This window comes from Haplochromis burtoni, unplaced genomic scaffold (genome assembly GCF_018398535.1).
Source record: "Haplochromis burtoni strain Fernald_Lab_line unplaced genomic scaffold, NCSU_Asbu1 Contig_25, whole genome shotgun sequence".
NCBI classification, from domain to species: domain Eukaryota; kingdom Metazoa; phylum Chordata; class Actinopteri; order Cichliformes; family Cichlidae; genus Haplochromis; species Haplochromis burtoni.
The window spans coordinates 2,167,828-2,186,438 of record NW_024582386.1 but is presented as its reverse complement, the minus strand read 5'-3'; the positions used below and the strand labels follow the sequence as shown (position 1 = coordinate 2,186,438).

The 18,611-nt window shown below is 42.3% G+C and overlaps 1 protein-coding gene across 3 annotated transcripts in view; it reads right to left on the bottom strand.

Annotated features, from left to right (window-relative positions):
* pag1 (phosphoprotein membrane anchor with glycosphingolipid microdomains 1) overlaps positions 1-18,611 on the bottom strand; it is a 59,228-nt gene that overhangs the window by 7,481 nt on the left and 33,136 nt on the right. For all 3 annotated transcript variants that reach the window (XM_005917500.3, XM_042218918.1, XM_042218919.1), the window contains 6 exons: positions 14,891-14,926; positions 11,961-12,192; positions 9,921-9,978; positions 5,156-5,249; positions 4,754-4,923; positions 4,048-4,482 (listed from right to left, as the gene is read on the bottom strand). In XM_005917500.3, the coding sequence (XP_005917562.1) occupies positions 4,048-4,482; positions 4,754-4,923; positions 5,156-5,249; positions 9,921-9,978; positions 11,961-12,148 (945 nt within the window). In that variant the 5' untranslated portion in view covers positions 12,149-12,192; positions 14,891-14,926. The remainder of the gene's footprint in view (positions 1-4,047; positions 4,483-4,753; positions 4,924-5,155; positions 5,250-9,920; positions 9,979-11,960; positions 12,193-14,890; positions 14,927-18,611) is intronic.

The window sequence follows — 18,611 nt, the reverse complement described above, 5'->3', positions numbered from 1 at the left end:
AAGTATAATTTAAAAGTACTTGAAGTTAAGAGATGATCTCTGTGGCAGGCTGATAATGTGATTCTTTGTCTGATGCAGTTCTTTGAGCTGAGAGTGTGTTGGTTCTCTGATGGATCTCAGCATGCTGTAAGCAGCAGCAGCAGCAGCTCTGCCCTGCCTTGTTCAGTCCATGATAATGAACTGCTATGCTTCTCTTTTTACCTTTTCTTTTACTCTTCCTCCATCTCTTCTTCTACACATCTCCACATCTCACCCTCTGTAGCAGTTTTCTTCTCCCTCATCCTTTTTTTCTCGCCGCCTCCTTGTCGATGACTTCATTTGTATGCTCCTGGCTTTCTTTCTTTCTTTTTTTCCCCTCCTTGTCTCTCACTCCTCTCTTTCCTCCTCACCCGTCATGCCTGCCAGTCCTTTCCGAGTTTTTTCAAGTCTCCCATCATCTCTCTGTCACTATCTCCATTTCATCTATTACTCTCTCCTGCTCTTCTCACTTCGGCTCCCATTTTCATTTTTTTCTCTCCTCCCTTCACTCCCACACCGTGTTTTTTTGTGGTTTTTTTTCCCTTCTCACCATCAAATTTCTTTCTTCGGTCTGCCAGTCTCCATAAAGCAGCACGAGATGTCAGCTTAGCGGATAATAATTGTAGCGGAGAGACACATCTCTCTTTTTCTTTCTTCTCCGTGGTCTTTATCTCAAGCCAGGCATGATGTTGAGAAGATGACCGACATCAGCTATATATTGGTATAAATTGCGTTATTAAGATGGGGAGAATGAAAGAGTGAATTCCTATCATTACCGTAGGATGATAAGTTTCGGCCTTTTTATGCGTGTGGGTTTGTCAAATGGAAATCTTATATTAAGACTAAACTGACTCAACTTTTTCCAACAACGTTCCGTTTTTCCTCGTGGAATAATGCCACAATTAAAGCCCATTTGCTCAAGAGAAGCTTTGCTGTGTTTGTGGTTGTTGTGCTTCGAGAAAAAACCTCGGCATCCCGTTCAGTAGCAGTGCAACATTTTTTGGGTGGTGCATCAAGTGCCATGATGCTACCCACTTCTACTGCTCTTACCCATTTATGTGATATCTGCTAATTTAACAAAAGTTTAAGAGCAGTTTGCAGTTTAAGAGCTCCAGGGTCACGGCGTAACTGAAAATTACAACTCTACTTATTATTCTTGTTGTTAAAAATGTAAAAATTAATTTAGTTTCTCCCTTTTTTCCCTGCACAGTTCCATTAAAAGCTTTTCATTTCTCTGTTCCATCAAATTAACAATGTTCATTATGCAGATTCTAGCTGATTAAATCTACATGCAGGAGACGCATAACACACGCTGGGCACCGCACTCAGTGGAAGCTGAGAAGCGGCGAACACGTCTTTCTCGACCGCACGACTGAATCAAACAAAAGACAGTAAAATGCAATGTTATATTTTTAGGGTGACATCATCGTATCAGAGATTTATTTGGGTGTTGTAAAATATTTTTAAAATTTTTTATGACATCCAGTGCTTAACAAATTTATTAGACCACCACTCAATATATAAGGTTTGAGCCACACTTGATGAAAATTAACATTATTGGTAATTACCAAATTGTTTTCTTAATTTAATCAAAATGGACTTGATTTGATTTTCTGATTAAAATATAATTGTTTTTAGCTGAGAATTTTCAAATTGACCACTTTACAAAAAAACGTAATTTTCAGTGTTATTTTAGCATTATATTTTATATTTTAACATTATGTTTTTAATGCGACAATAGAATTATTGTTATCCATGAATTTTCAAATGTGCTGTTTTACAAAAAAGTAAAAAATGTTAAAGTACTTTTTTTTTTTTCTACTTACATCCCTGAACAGAAAATTTTTTTATGTCTACAAAAAAAAAACACATTTAAACAATTTTGTAAAACTTAAAGGTGATTTGTAAAACTTAAAGGTGATCTAATAAGTTTGTTAAGCGCTCTAAACGACAAACGTTTTTTTACTATAATGTCTAGAACTGCATTGCATTGCTGTATTTTTCTTTTTTGTTTCATTCTACATAATCTTAACAACAATAGCTGCTTCATTCCTCCCCTCCATGTAACCTGTCCTCCCTGGCCTTTAAACACCCTCATGCTCTCACTCTGAATGCATTATAGCGAATACGAATGAAATACTATCACTATCACTTTCTTTTCAAAGCAGTGTTTTGTCAAGATGGTCGAGAATGGATTCATAGTTTTTAACCAATCTGAGTATTTTATGCCAAGGGAAATTGAAAAATTACTTTCCCTGTCATATAGTTTCATCATCTGACTAATGCTCATTTTCCCCGTCGTCACAGGTTACTTTTCTTCTTTCCTGCCACGCTTCCTCTCGCTCACGATGACACATTGAATGAAAGTTGACTCTAATAAAACTGCTCGCTCTTTAATCAGACGCCGCCTGTAATAAGCAACTGCGGTTATACAGTACAAATATTCAATCACTGGAACGCTCCTACATGCAGCACAGCATAAATGAGACCTTACTTACAATTCACGTGGGGCTTTCTCACAAACATAAGCTAATAAGCACACCCACGAGCACCATCTTTGGTTGCTGGTTGATTCAGAGTGTGTGGAATCATCTAGCGTCCCCTTAGTTATGGTTAATGGATTGGAAAATGGAATTTATCCAAATTTCATCAAAAATGTTTGTTTTCAGTTCTTGTTTTAAAGTTGTTGTTTTTTTTAGTAGAAATAAAACCAAATTATGATCCATTCACAAAAACGCATAACGTTACCTTTTCACATCTGTATGTAAGTATACGGAGAGAAATTTGCCTCAAAAGTGTTGAAAATGTGTACGATGTCATATCAAGTAGAAACTAAGATTTCCAACCACGTTCGGTGATTTGTGCGTAACTCACACGAGCATGCTTCATTCCATGCACAAAAACGATGCAATTATTTTACACATGCACACATCCAAACCTGAATAAATACGAATCATTTATGCACAATTTATTAAGTTCTCCTCATCAATCTAATAATTTTACCTTTCAAAAACCTTTCTGTGCGTACAAATGTCGAAAACTACACATATTGATGCCCACGTAGGGTTTGGAGACAAATTCAACCCTGCCAGCTTCACATAGATCAACAAATGTAAGATGCATTTAAGTCCCATAAATACTTTGAAATCTGTTACAGTATTCATTACTGCTGTCACTGCAACGTTTATAGAATATTTATGAGCCTTTAGTACACAAGATCAGAAAGACCTCTCATTTATATTTCAGATAAATGAGAGGTCCCCCCCCCACCCTTACTAGAACACTAAACATTAATGCAGTAGATCAGCCGTGTCTGTTTGCTGGCTGAGGGAGCCACACCTGATGTGCGGATCAAGTCCATCCCAGCTTCGGCTCAGCACTGTGCACGATGCAGACGGCAACAGATTTGTAACAGACGGCAAAAGATTTGCAATGTATCACAGTTAATTGCCGCATTACTGCAAACAGATTAATGTAACTGCCAACTTGACCTCACTCACTCAAAAACTGACCGCAGACTGACTCCGTCTTATTGCTGTTTCTCCCATTTTATTGCCGTCTTGATGCGCCAAAGACGGTTTGAGGACGCCAATTCACTCTAGTAGTAGTAGTAGTTTCAGACCACGACCCCGTTTCAGTGTTATTCTACTTCAAAGGCATAAAGATCATGAGCTGATTGCACATGTTCACAGCAATGTTGGTGGCGCTGTGGTCTCTAACCAGTGTTTCCGCCAGTGTGACTGTAGACTTGGTTTGCGTTCGTTTTTACATTGAAACAGGTGTTTGATGGCATCGTGAAATCTGGAGCATGCCTTAGTGAAGTCATCAAACTGACATAATGCTTTCTCTAACCTCAAAAATGCCTTCAAATTTGTGAGACACAACTATAGTGGCATGTCAATTTTTGGTCCTCACAAAGATGTTTAAACAAGTAGAAACACACGCACACACACACACCCACAGTACCCTATAGTCACTCAAAAAAAATCTCCAAAGAACTCCTAGAGACACGCACACAAACAAGCTTACCTCTCCATTGTGCAGCCCAGCCTCCGCGAGCCCGTTCATCATCAGCGCTGGCTGGTTGTCATTTTCATCCAGAACCTTCTCCGGTACCGGTGGCGGTAAATCCTCCTCTGGCTCCTCCTGAGGCTTTTGTTGAGGAACGGCAGCATTACCAGAGCGCCTTTTGGCCTCCATGTCTGCGCTGTGACGGCTCTTCTTATTCAGGTTGACAGAGGCGTACTCCGCCCCGGCAAAGATGGGCCCCCGCTCAGGTGTGCTTGGGCTGATGTGGCCGTTAAGAAGAGCGGGAGGATGAGGCGGAGGTTCGTCTGGACTCGGCTGGATGGTACCGTTTAGGAGGCCAGCCTCTGCAGGACCGTCTTTGAGCTCCTTGACCGTCTCGTACAGGGATTCATCGGCACTGACGTCACGTGAGGCCACGGCCATCTCCTTCACCACCTTAACATCAGAAACACACACTGGTCTTACGTGCATTCAAAAACAAGAAATAACTTTTTGATGTTTCTGCCTCCTGGCTCGAAAATCACTCAATTCACCAGCCACTTGTGAAAAGATCCCTAGGCGTAATCAATCAATCAGTCATTTACTCAGTCAAGCAGCATTCAACATTACAAGCTTTAATCTCCTCCAGTGAGCATGTCCGAACTTACTATGAGTAAAGAAAAAAAACCATCGTTCTGCTGTTTAAAGGTGACTTTTAAACACTGACCTCATAAGTGCTGTCTCCTGAGGGTGGGGGTCCGTTCCCGATAAGGGCGTTGTTGGGAGGGATGCTGGGAAGCTCGCGGTCCTGAGGGCACTTGGAGGACCTGAGCTCTGATTGGCTGGAGAGCATCTCCTCTGACAACTGGGGACTGGTGTCCTGTGTGTCCGTGAGAACTGGAGGGAAGAAGAAAAGAGTCAGGGCGAGGAGGAAACAGCATCTTTTTACGACTGCATTTAACATTGACTATAACACGAACCAAAGCTGACCAGCAAACACGCTTCATAACAGCCATCACGTGTCAGGAAAAAACACACTGCATGGATGTCGTATCACGCGGTCTAAATATTAACTACGCAGACAACAATGGCAGGACATGACGAGCTGAGAGGAACTCTATCGGCTTACTTGTACCGCTGGTGAGAGGCCCATTGTAAGAGGTGCTGACCGCCGCGTCAGTTGCTGGACTGTCTGCTGATTGGCTGATGTCTCTCTCTGAAACCTGCACAACAAAGGATAAGCTCTTTGTCACTGCTGCACCACAGCTCGCAGGCTTGGAGGCTTCAAGCAGGTAAAACCTCAGTCTCAGATTCTTTAAATGACAAAAACCTACAGAAATGAATTTGCACATCTTCCTTATGTTGCACGGGATGGACATCCGTCACACCTCCGCGCAATCGAAAAGCCATATGTGCGGTGCATTACCTTCAGGATCCTTGAAGCCCAAATTTAAATTTTCATGCTTTCCTGACTCTTTATCTCGCTTCTTCTAAGCTTTTCCAAACACATTATTTATTACTTTAAGGTAATTATAAAACCGTTATGCATTCCTAATTAAGTGTAGCTTATTTTTACCTACCAAGAAAAGACATCTAAAGACAGCTAACAGCTTCTGCGAGTATGAGTAACAGGCAGCTCTTGTTTTATGCAGCTGATTTCATATTAATTCATTTATAAGAGGCACTAAAATTGAATCAAGCATAAGCAACACATCAAGCCGAACAGGGTAAAAGGACGGCGTCTGTAGTGTCACATTAATAATTATAATAACAATAGGAAGACGCTACCTTAAGGATATCCACAGGGTAATTTGTCTCTCTGCTTGTCTCAATAGGAGGCTAAAGAACAACAGCTGTGAAGCTGGCAGGGAGTCAGTTGTGTTGCAGTCGGGTTTAAACCATGCTCTGACAGTTTCTGTGCTTGCAACATCATATAAGCATGGAAAAAAATCTGCATCTCTAACTCAACTAGCACAGTACAAAAAGAGCAGAAGAAGAAGAAGAAGAAGAAGAAGAAGAAGAAGAAGAAGAAGGGTTTAAAAAAAGCTCAAGTTTCCTGTTTTATCAGCCTAAGCTGAGCAGAATCAACTCTGAGAGTGAGCAAACACTCAGATCAACAGTGAGAAGAAACTAGTAATTAACAGAGGACGATTTATCAACATGCACTTCATGCATAAACTGTAATGCTTTAGTTTCCACGACGATTGCTCAGTCAGTCACTAATGAGAGAGCAGAGAAAGTCAAAACCTTTCAAAGAGTGCACGCCAAGACTGCTCTTTGTCTGGGGTTTGCTGTTTTTCCTTGTGTGAGCAGAGGGACATGCATCAGAAGCTCCATAACTCCACCTAGTGGTCACGCACTCTCATAGCTGTCGGTGCCAATGACGTAATCTTTAGCTGTTTTATGAAACCACTAATTTTATGCTGTCGTTTCGTGATTTAGGCACACGTTACATCCATCTTTCTTTTTATAGTCCATTAATCTTGTGTCATCCGTCCCAATGAGAATATCTTGTGTACACCACAGATGCAATAGCTCACAACTTCACCACCACTCAGGAATCACAGAGGAGTGTGACGCTGTTTTGTGACTCGGACATGTCATCTTTGTTCTTATTAACCCCAGGCAGTGACAAAAGAAGCGTAAAATAAAGCATAAAGTTATAATACTCTCCAAAAATGAAAGCTAAACAAGAACCAGCGTCACTCTGATCCAAGCCGTCAAGGACGATAATCACTGTAACTCTCTTTTTTTGCAAATTCTGTTACAATCCCATGACAATGTCTCATTAATTGCTCTCCCCAGACATTCACATTCTTTTACAGTTTCAACACAGCTAACATTAACATCTCCTTGCTGGTGTGTCAAATTATTTTTTTGTAGGTCACTAACTGTAAAAAATCTGAGTGACACAAAGTATTGACAGCACAGATTCAACAAGGTGCTGGAAACATTCCTCAGAGGTTTTGGTTGGACTTGTTTGCTGTACATCTGTGACGTGAATCTCCCGTTGCACTGGTTCCAGCGTCAAGAAACCAGTTTGAGATGATGTGAGATTTGTGACATGCTGTTATCCTGCTGGAAGCAGCCAACAGAAGCTAACTGTGGTCATAAAGAGATGGACAAGGTCAGCAACGACACTCAGGTAGGCTGCGGTGTTTAATCAATCCTCAGCCGGTACTACAATGTGTCCCAGGAAAATATTACACCACATTGCATCATTGTATCACCAGCCTGAAATGTTGAAACAACATTGTTTTCACCTTATTCTGACCCTACCATCCGAGTATCACATCAGCTACAGAGTCTTATAAAACCAGGTAATGTTTTTCCAATCTTCTACTCTCCAATTTGGGTGAGCCTCGTTTTCCTTTTGTCAGCTGAGTAACGTACACTCAGCGTGGTGTGTTGTGTGTTTAGAGATGGTTTTCAGCATCCCTTTGTTGTAAGATATGAAGCGGCCATTCTCCTCTGACCTCAGGCATCGACCCAGAGGACTCACTCTCATCACCATCTTCTGTAAACTCTAGAGATGGTTGTGTGGGAAAATCCCCGCTGATCGGCAGTTTCAGAAATACTCAGACCAGCACGTCTGAAACCGACAATCATGCCAAAGTCACTGAACTCTTTCTTCCTCATTCTGATGCTCAGTTTGAACTTCAGCAGGTCGTCTCGGCTTGCTGCCTTGCTGTAATGTGACTGCTTGATTAGATATTTGCATTAATCAGCAACTGAACAGATTGAACCTGTTGATGTGTTTGTCCTACACTGTGTCGCAGACACTCTTTGCATTTGTGATCAAACTGATTGAGCAACTGCTAAACAATCACAGAGGCTGGTCTTTAATGATCTTAGAACAAAACGGATCACTTTGCCCTGCTTCTGACGGACCACCACGGGGTGCTTCCTGTATCTAAACTGACTTAAATACTAATTTTGGTTAATCTGCACCCTGTGAGTTTAAAACACCTGAACTCTCTAACGATGGGGAGAAACAGGAGGGACAGCGTTCACTGATGCTGGCTGCAGGAGAGACAGACAGATTGCAGCTCAGTGAGGAAGAGTTAATCTACTCAACCACGAAGACAAAAAACCCCCATTTAACCTGTCAGGCTACGACACGGTCCGTCGTACAAATGGGTCCCTCTTGAAACAATTTGATCACCTGGCAATTGGGCTAATGCTTAAAGGTTGCAGTGAAGATATCAATCAAATGCAAAAAGGCTCTGAAGAACACACACACACACACACACACACACACACAAACACACAAACCCCCAGAGGGGAAGTCAGAATAAGAAAGTAAGTGGATGTCACTTAACCTGTGAAAGCTCGACATTTGTCACACTTAAGTGGTGCTTGGTTACTGAAGCATCAATATTATAGTAGTTTGTAATGACTACCTCTGCCCATTGCACAATCTTCAAAAGGACATAGCGGACGTTCGCCACGCATCATTATGAGCGTCGCATAGCACGGGGTAAAAGGTCAACTCTACAAATAATAATAATCGTTTGTTTTTCTTAATAGTATCCCTCTTATTTCTGTTTTAAGGCAGCACGACATTAAAATAAGTGACATGTGACGAGCAGGCAGTGGAGTTTCCCACGTGTTTTCTTAGCGGGAGAAACCACTTCCCCGTTGGCAGCCGTGAGCCGTTCAGAAACAACCTCTCGCTAACAACTGGAGGCTGTCAATCAGCCGTACGCAGGGAGGCTTTGTTCTCCGTATGTTTCTGTGTCAGCATGATCGACGTGGGTTACGACGCAAAGAGTCGGAAGGTGTGTTCTAGTGTCACAGGACGCCACGTAAGGGCGGAGATGTGTGTCAGTGTGCACGCGTGTGTTACTGAGGAGGCACGCAGCTAAACTCTATCCACAGCTCCACTTGCCGATCGCTCCAGCGCCTGACTAAAGATACACACTCTCCCACACTTGGACTAATGAGAAGAGTATGCGTGGGTGCTTTTGTTTAAGGCTCTGAGTCGATATTTTGACAGAGTTTAAACCAAATGGCTGATCTTTGACTGCAAGAGCTGACGGTTTCTTAAACGTCCTGAAATCTGACCTGATGTATCTTTTAAAAAAACAATTATGTTTAGAGAAAATATTTGTTTATGCAAAAAAATGTGCATGTCAGTGTATGAGTGTAATCACACTATGATTAAGCCTGAAAACATTCAGCTGTTCGCTCTACTTGTTCTTCTTTCAGCTGCTCCCGTTAGGGGTCGCCACAGCGCATCGGCACCCTATCCCCAGTTTCCTCCCCTGTCACACCAGCCCTCTGCATGTCCTTCACTACATTCATGAATCTCCTCTGCGGTCTTGTTTTCCTCCTGCCTGTGAGCTCCATATTCAGCATCATCTCATCCAAATCATCTAAACTTTGTCTCCAAACCCTCATCTCTCTTCCACCTGCCCCCTACTCTTACAGACCCCAATGCCGTCTGCGAACATCATAGAGACACGCCTGCCTGAATTCATTTAACAAAAACAAACTTTATCAACTTTTCATTCACTGTCATTAACCCCCTCCCCCAGGGGGTTGGTGTTAGCTGGTGCTGCAAAACAGCAAAGTGTGAAACCATTTTTGATTAGTTGTCTTTCAGAGGTAATACCCACAGACCTCAAATATCTGCCTTAGAGCTTCCTATGTTAAGGCTAAAATAATGGACCTTGCAGATTAAAAACCAAACCACAGACAGGTTTTGCAAATAAACTGTGCCTTGAAGTCCTGCATACACACCGCTTGACTTTTTAAAAATGTAACAGTGTTAGTATGCATCCTTGCTATTAAAAATAAACAAATAAAACATTATTATTTCATTCCTCTTCAGGACTGTAGCTTTGATATATTGAGAGAAAAGGCTGTGGAAACCTGAAGGAAAAACTCACTCCATTCACCAGGCTCTGATGATCTCCCGCTGGGTGTCCATTCACCGCTTTCTTCTGCCTGAAGAGAAGAAGAAAGGAGAGATGAGAAAACAGAGCAACACATCAAGTGTTAGAGCAGCCTGCACAGCTAAACATGGGGGCTCAGCTGTGCATGCAAAGAACTGTGAAAGCAAAGCGTGCCTCCAGATTAGGGACCAAAAACCTGTTTTATAATTGTACAACTCTTCCACATATTATGGTTTCAACCCAACCATCAAATAAATCCAAGAAAATTCTAATCTTGAATCTTCTGACAAATTAAAAAAAACACAGAAATCAAATATTAATTTGCAAATATGAGTTTTATTTATTACATTTGTTGCTTTATAGCTTTTTTAAATAGCACTCCTTTTTCTTCTGTTAGAGTAATCTAAAATTACATCAAACATTCAAACAAAAACAACTGAACTGGGATCAGTAAAATGTAATAATAACCATCACTAATAAATATTACATTCCTTCAGACACGTCCGCTTTAACCTCCTAAAACCTGAACTCTTTCATGGAATGGCTTTATAAATTTCTCTTTGCTATTTGGGCTGATTGGGACCTGATGAATGTAAAAACAAAGAATTACCTGATTTTTTTTGTTTCTGAGAAAAATAAGATCCACATAAGGGGACATCTGTTTTAAATTTCGATAAAACAGTGGCAGTATAATGTCCTCATCAGTGGCAAAATTTAGTATATTGGTCTAGACAACCCAAAATGTGATGTCCATATATGTGGAGGCCAGGTCCTAGGAGGTTAAGGCAGACCTGCTGTGAGCAGGTAAACCCTGTGAGGCTCAGCCTTCAGCCTGCTCAGAAACACTCCATTTCAGACATTTTTGTTCTACTCTGGCTCTCTGTGATGTCACTGAGAACAGATAATCTAACTGTGGGCATCTAAAGATAGACAACTGTCTATCTTTAGCTCCACCTCCAAACTCCTGTTCTAATCAGATGAAGAAGTTGCTCTAAAGGAGGAGGAGCTATGTCGAGGGACAAATAATGACTGTATGCATGTGCAACACTGCTTTCATGCTGCTGTGACACTTAGTTTTTCATTCACGGGTTAATCAAATTTGACTTTATGTCATAAAAGAGGCTGCAGCGAGCTAATGCATATCTAACTGCATTATACTTGTTTCGAATGTTCTGCTCTCATCTACATGAGAAGAAAAGTGACATCTTCTTTATTTACCTCTGCAAATCTGAAAACTTCAAAACCGGCCGCCTGCCAAACGTCTCCCTGCGGGACATTAACATTCAACTCAGCTCTCTGCAGGACGAAGAAAAACTCATTTCTCTTAGCTCCTGGGGGCTACATATAAAAACAATTACAATCCCACACGTTGGAACCGCTGCGTAAGAGGTGGGCGTTTGTGTTGAATATACAGCCCGTCACGTCACGCCGCAAAGTAAATGCCTCATTAATCTCTTAGCCATTACTTCAGTGCAATCCCAATGAGACAAAACAAAGCTTTACGCACTATAGCGAAGTTCGCAGCTTAGACTCGTTAACATTAAATCTTCATTACGCGCTGGGTCGTTAAGTCGGTCAAATTAACTTTTAGTTTCAGTTGTGCTGCTTTATTTGGAGTCTGCTTGCATCAGCTCTTTACGGGGATTACACGAAAGGAAAGTTAAATGACAAGGAAACGTGTTTCTCTTTTATATATAGAGATAGAAGGGAGTGTGTACGGCTGCTTAGAGACAGCACATGCTTCCATTCATAATTATTAATTAAATAATTATGGCCTACTACCCTAGAGGGCATTTTTAGTGTTACTCAGCAGCACTGCTCTGTACTGTTGCTGTACCTATAATTACTGTAGCTAAGAACGGCCTCTCAGGTATTTGTGCACTGTCTGCATTTCCCAGCAGAGCAGATCTGCTTTGGATAGCTGACACAGCAGGAAGTGAAGCTTTTTTTGATATGTGAGCGTGCCCTAACAGCGATGACAATAACACCAGTACACGGCATATATGGGTGTGTTTGCTTGGTGATGGCGCTCACCCCTGGCAGCTAGCGCAGAGCAGCAGCAGCACCGACACCAGCAGCAAAGCGGTGAGGATGCTGAGGGTGACGATCAAGATCAGCTGCCCGCTCCCCAGCCACGACGCCACACCAGTAGAAGCTGCCGTCCCCGACCCGATGACGCCTGCCTCCGGCCCCCACCACACTCCACTCAGCACCGGAGCCATGGCACATCACACTGTGGGGGAAGAGGACATCGGACTGGTACCAGCTGGGGAAACACGAGAAAAATAAAACTTTTTTTGTAGATGTGAAATTACAATCACATTTAAACGGAAACAAAACTATTTATTTTTTACAGTTTTACCAGGAATGACGTATATTGTAGATTTTTTTATGTTTTTAAATGTGAAAAAAAACTTGTGCAGCGTTTTTTTTTTTTAACTTTTCAGCACATACTGAGAGATCGCCGTTGGCTGAGGAGGAGCAACGTTTACTGAAGGATACAGTCAGCCAAACCGTGCAAGCTGTGCTCTGTTTGTTAGGAAAACATACTGAGAGGAGAATTTGAATTCAGCAGCCACCTTAAAGCTCTATCATGGAAACCTAAAGGCGAATCATGCTCGTCAGACAATCACTGTTTATAAACACCTTATGAATCTTTCAAACCCAGGTTGACTCCAATGCAGACAGAAACAGAAATAATGACTTTTTATTGTTTGCTATTATAAAGAAATCTGAAGTTTTCCAAAATATGACCTGCGGGCAAAAAACTGCTTCGCCAAGTGTCCACTGGGTGACTTCTTCTTCTTTTCTTTTTTTTAATAAAATAGAGTGAAAATGTGTAACTTTAGATTTGAAAAGCTAAAAAAGGGACACTTTGCCACTACTGGGTTGGAACCTCCTTTTTTTTCTTCAACAATGTGCTAGAAACACTTCTCAGTGTTTGGTCCATGTTAACATGATGGCATCACACAGCTGCACATTTGTATATCCATGATGGGAATCTCCCACTCCACCACATCCCAAAGGTGCTCTATTAGACTGAGATCTGGTGCCTGTGGGAAGCCATGTGAATACAGTGAACTCATTGTCATGTTCAGCAACAGTCACCATCTGAGGATTATTTCCTTGTTATTGCGTGATGTAATGGAAGGTGATTATGATACACACCCTAAAAATATTCAACATTGCTTATGCTTTTCAAAGAAATGACACACCTTAATAGAGGAAAACCTCCATATTTCCTGGCTATGCTGCCCAGCACGCTGTAGGAAATGTTTTCATCTCAAATCTCGTCGAAACTCCTTTAATATCAGCTCTAAAATGTAAAAATATGTTTGGCTTTCTTTGGTACCAAACCTCTACACTTGCTTTTGTTTTGTCACTTTGACTGCACAGGTCAGCTGTCCCAGTTCTTCATGTATAGATTCAACAAGATTTTGGTCCATGTTGACATGAGAGCTTCACACAGTTGCTGCAGATTTGTCGGCTGCACATCCACGACGAGAATCTCCTGTTCCACCTGATCCCAAAGAGGCTCTATCGGACTGCAATCTGATTACTCTGGAGGCATTTCCTCCCGCAGATCTGCCATTAACTGGTTATTTTCTCTTTTTCAGACCATTCTCTATAAACCCTAGAGGTGGTTGATAGATCAGCAATTTATGAAACACTCAGACCAACAACCATGTCACAATCAGCGTCACTGACATTACTTTTTTCCCCCATTGTGATGCTCAGTTTGAACTTCAGCCGGTCGTCTTGTTTACACATCTAAATGCACTGAGTTGCTGTCATGAGATTGGCACATTGGTACATTGAAATGCACATGTAAACTACTGGACTATTTTCTTAATTATCTGTGAGAGTGACTTTAAATAAGCTACTACACCAACGCCTAGTGGAACAGAGGACACCAGGTGCATTAGCTGTTTTGTGTCTTGGACACCTGTGAAGCTCCAACTACAGAGACGCATACTACAATAAATGAATTGCTGTTTTTGGCTAATTCATTTAGATTCTTTTAACATTCCTTATAAATATTTGAACTGCACACACTGACTAGACATGACCAGCAGGTGGCAGAAGCGAGCAGTGTGAGACCGCAGTGCAGACAGCGATCTGCCTCAGTCTGCTGCAGTGGCCCTCACAACAGTGCCTCCAACAACTGGTGTCTGGGCTCTGCGCACAGCATCAGAAACCTCATCACGTCTCCGTCTAACAGCTAAAGTTGGGTTTAGCTGAACTGATGGAACCCCTGATTTTATCACGGATGATTTATGGGGGCTGTGTGGAGCTGCGGGTGAGTCACAAAAGGGTGGGGAGGGATTGTGAGCCTAAAATAATAAAAATAAATAAATGTGGAGAGGGTGGTTTGTATCCCACTGTGTGTGTGCAGGGAGGGGATGTCGTGCACTCCCGTGACTAAGATGGAGAAATAGTTCAGGGCAGACAGTGTGGAGAGGGAGTGAAACCGCACAATGAAAAATGGGAGCGAAAATAAACCGCACACACTCTTTCTCCTTTCAGTCACAGCACAACAGAGAGCTAAAGCAGACCTGGTGGCAAGTGGCAGTGACAAAAACATGACAACCTATCTTCCCTCGTCTTTTTTCTTGGAGAGCGCAGGAGCCAAACTCCTGTCTGGAGTGTATGTGTGTGTGTGCGAAGAATGTGTGTACTCTGTGCCGGCGGTGAAAAACTCCATTGTGTCTCTCTGCTCGCCTATGCTAATGTGACTGGGGAGTGTGGGAGCTGATGTAGCACTCGTCGTATTCGAGCAGCATGGAAGTTTTGTTTGCAAATCAGATGGAGCTGCAGAGCGCAGTTTTAATTTCGCCTTCGTCTTCTTCAAGAAGACGCTGAGGAATTCCCGCCTTTGTCAGAAAGCCGATTGTGTTTATCCCTGTACAAAAACACACAGGTGCGCCTGGTACGAGACACCAACAGACTTAACAAAGCCTTACCTTGACACCTTGGATGATTAGTCAGGTCGGCCTTGCCTGGAAGAGAGCAGATAACAAAAAAGGGGGGGTTAGATGAGTTAATGTTATCATTGGAGGGTGGTGTTGTCCTGCGAGTGTGTGTGCGTGCACAGATGTAGGCTGGGCAGGCATGTGAGTGGGAGAGCAGCGAGGCTATTGAGTGTTTGTTTTTTAATGCCCATAGCAAATACATATTGGACAACAGGCTGCTTGCAACCTCTCATGCACAAACACACACTAGCTGTATGCAGTACACACAATAAGCACAGCATCTTTCACACATGCGATGTATTGATCAGTCAGCCCATGTAACCGAGAAGATAATAACCAGGTGACATCATCACTCAACTGTGTCCCATAACATGTAACGTGCGCAGTATGCACTGCAGTATTTTACATTGTACACGTACAGGGTGCAGGTTCAGTTATACACTCTGATTTTGCTTGAAATGACTTAAAAATAGTCCGAATGCTTTGGGGTCCCCTGGGACAGTTACCTCACAGACGCCGTATCTGACCTCGCCTGAGAGGCTCGTGTCCAGGTGTCACTATCTGCCGCTGCGTGCCAGCTCGCCCGCGGCTCGCGCTGGCACTTAAACCAGAATAATTACCGGCTGCCACGGCGCTGTGTCGCCATGGCAACATTTCCTTCTACCCATCGCCGCTATTTATGGTGGTTGAGTGGAAAAAAAGGGAGGAATAAATAAATAAATCTCCGCAGGGATGTTTTGTGAAAGAAACTCGTAGGAGATCACGAGCCTGTAACTGGTGGTTTTGGCGTGTTCAGCACGGTAGGGTATCCTGCTCGACTCAATTTAGCTTCTGTGGATCAAAACTAATCCTGGAACCACTAAGCCAAACTTATGAAATGTCCTTCAGTACTTTAGTGTGTCATGGCAGATTTCAGGCGGTGTTTTCTTGAAAAAGTCAGCAACAGGTTGTAAGGATAGTTTGAGGTTTGAGGAATGAAAGACAGTTCAGACCTCTGTTTTTGGATGCGTGAGTGGTGTGTCAGGAGTGTTAACCAGCCTCCAGACACATGTAAGCAAACCCCACTTTAACACTTAACTTTGGATTTCTCAGATAAGATTTTTCAGTATGACAGGAGCATAAAATTAAAAATACGAAAAGCAAAACACAATAACACAATAGTTTGAAAAGTTCTGAATGTATCCTAGTAAAACGTTACAGGGGTGTAGCCTTTGGTCATCTTTAACTGTCATTTAAATTTGGCTTACATACACCAAGGTCTTCAAGGTCACGAGTGATTTCACTCAGAAACCAAAGGACGCTGCACACATGCGTAACTGCACCTTGTCAATAACAAAGCAGTGAAAGGACAAAGTGTACTCTGTCTATTTTACTCTATATTGGACCATAAATGACAAAATAAACATCATACTGAATGAAATGAATCTTAAAACCAGTAAATGAGACCATGACCTCACCATGAGCCTGTCTACTGAGGTCATAGATCGAGTGATGAGTAGGAGCATTTTCTCATAGACTTCTATACAATCGACACTTTTCCCCAACCAGAGCAGTCACCCCCTGCTGGCCATTAGAAAGACTGCAGATAGCAAGCTTACAACATAAATATAAAACGCCTTTAAGGCACTCCTTCACTCACTTATACAGTCTTAATATTTAGACTTAGAGTAAATTCCTGGCACATGAGGCCATTCCCATACTTTCCACTATTCCAAGGCACCAAACTCTCTCTGCAAAAGTCTTACATTTATCATCTTACTCCCAGAGCAAAAGAAGTTGGATACCACTTTGGGTACCCTGCTGTGTACAAAATATGCGTAGAATAAACCATCCGCTCTGTCATCAAAGCATACTTTTCTTTCCTTAATGCTTCATAAACACTACACATTAAAGCTCCGAGTATCTTTTTCACAGCGGAAAGCTCTCCACAGGCCACCGTTATGTGATACAAGACTTCAAGCCAACGACTACAACTGTGCTTTCTTTTGCTGTCACTTTTCTTTCTCCAAGCGCTCCCTGGCTTTGATGAAAGAAAGCAGAAGCCTTGGAACGGAGACAATCAGTGTGGATGTCTTCTGTTTACAGATAATAACTGACTGGAAAAGTCATTTTAGAAGGAATGTGTTTGGAAATTCAAAGGTAAAAGCCCAAATTTTACCCTCACCCAGCTGTCCACACACACTGAGACCTGACATAATCATAAGACAGACCACTGCAGGACTTTATATGCAAGACACCGGAGCCAAAAAGCCACGGCATCTAATCTGAGCCGTGCTGCTCTACAGGAAGAGCGTTTCCCTGACTCTGAGTGTGGGTGTGTGGGAGTTTTGTCTACTGGACAGGTCACTGGCAGGGAAATGCAGAGAAGAAAAATTAGCATCCACAGGCGAAAGCGGCGCTTCGGTTTCCACGTATACTCTCGCAGCACGTGTGACACCTCCCTCTGCAGGGTCCTCTGAGTGCACGCAGATGGGGAAGGTTTACAGCTGGATGTCTGCAGCGAAATGAGCCCAGGGAAAGCTTCTGAAAGGACAGCCAGAGGCATTTCCACAATAATAAATAATCGAGTTTTCGGGAGAGAAAGAGCCTCCACTTTCTTTAAGAAGTCGTGCTCGTGTGGAGCTCTGCAGGAAGCCCCAAGTAACCTTTCTAACATCATTAAAGGAGCTAGAGAGGGGTTTATTGCAAACAATGAGGACTTCTGCTTCTGAACATCATTCTCCACTGATGGGAGGGGGGGGGGTCATTATGCAGAATCCATCTTTACAATAGGAGTATATAAAAAAGACGATAATTTTCTGTGACCTTTCTGACCAGTAGGATTACAACAATGCACTTTTGGGGCAGGGGCTAAACATAATCCAAAGATATATATATATATTTTAACCATGAGAATACAGTTGGTGTGGGAATCACAGAGTAAAGCCCCATTCCTACAGGATTAGTATCCCCAGGGGACTTCATGTGATTTAGAAATTACCCCTAACGTCTGTGCTTCGTGCAGCACATTTGCACGGGAAAAAACAAAGGCTGCATTTTACTCAGATTTACTGACATCTGTGTTTGCTACCCACAGACTCTAATCTGATATGAACAGGCTGCCACATAATAGCTTTTAAACATGCTGAATGCTGCCTTGCACGTCCGCCTGCATAGTGCCACACGCCCTCCTCCTGCCATCCAAACTTTAATTTCATGGAGCAGTCACACCAGATTATGATCACCGGTAGCTTTCACAGCTAATAGACGTTGCTAGAGGTAAGTAACGCTATGCAAATACTGCAAAACATAATAATTAACATAAACATTTTTTTAAACATCTGGCACATGGCAGTGATTTAAATCAAACTGTTTTAATTGTGCAGACGTGAACACGGTAGTCACACTTTGAAGGAGGTGGTCTGTGGCCCGTTCCAAATAAAAACTGATGGTTAGAACATGATCTGAACCTGATTTATGCTGCAAGTCTGAGCTAAACGTGGTATACAGACACACTCAAAAAAAGGGATTCTTCACCCAAAAGTAGCAGCTGGAGCTTTTCTATGTAAAGTTATGCAACTGTATGGTTTTCCTCCAGGTCCTACGTGTAATTAATGACTCTAAATTAGCTGTAGGTGTAAGGCACTTAAGTCTATAAAATGTCATTAAGCAATAAACATAAATATTTCTCATTCCATTCCTGCTGTATAATACACTGTCTGTGCATTAATGT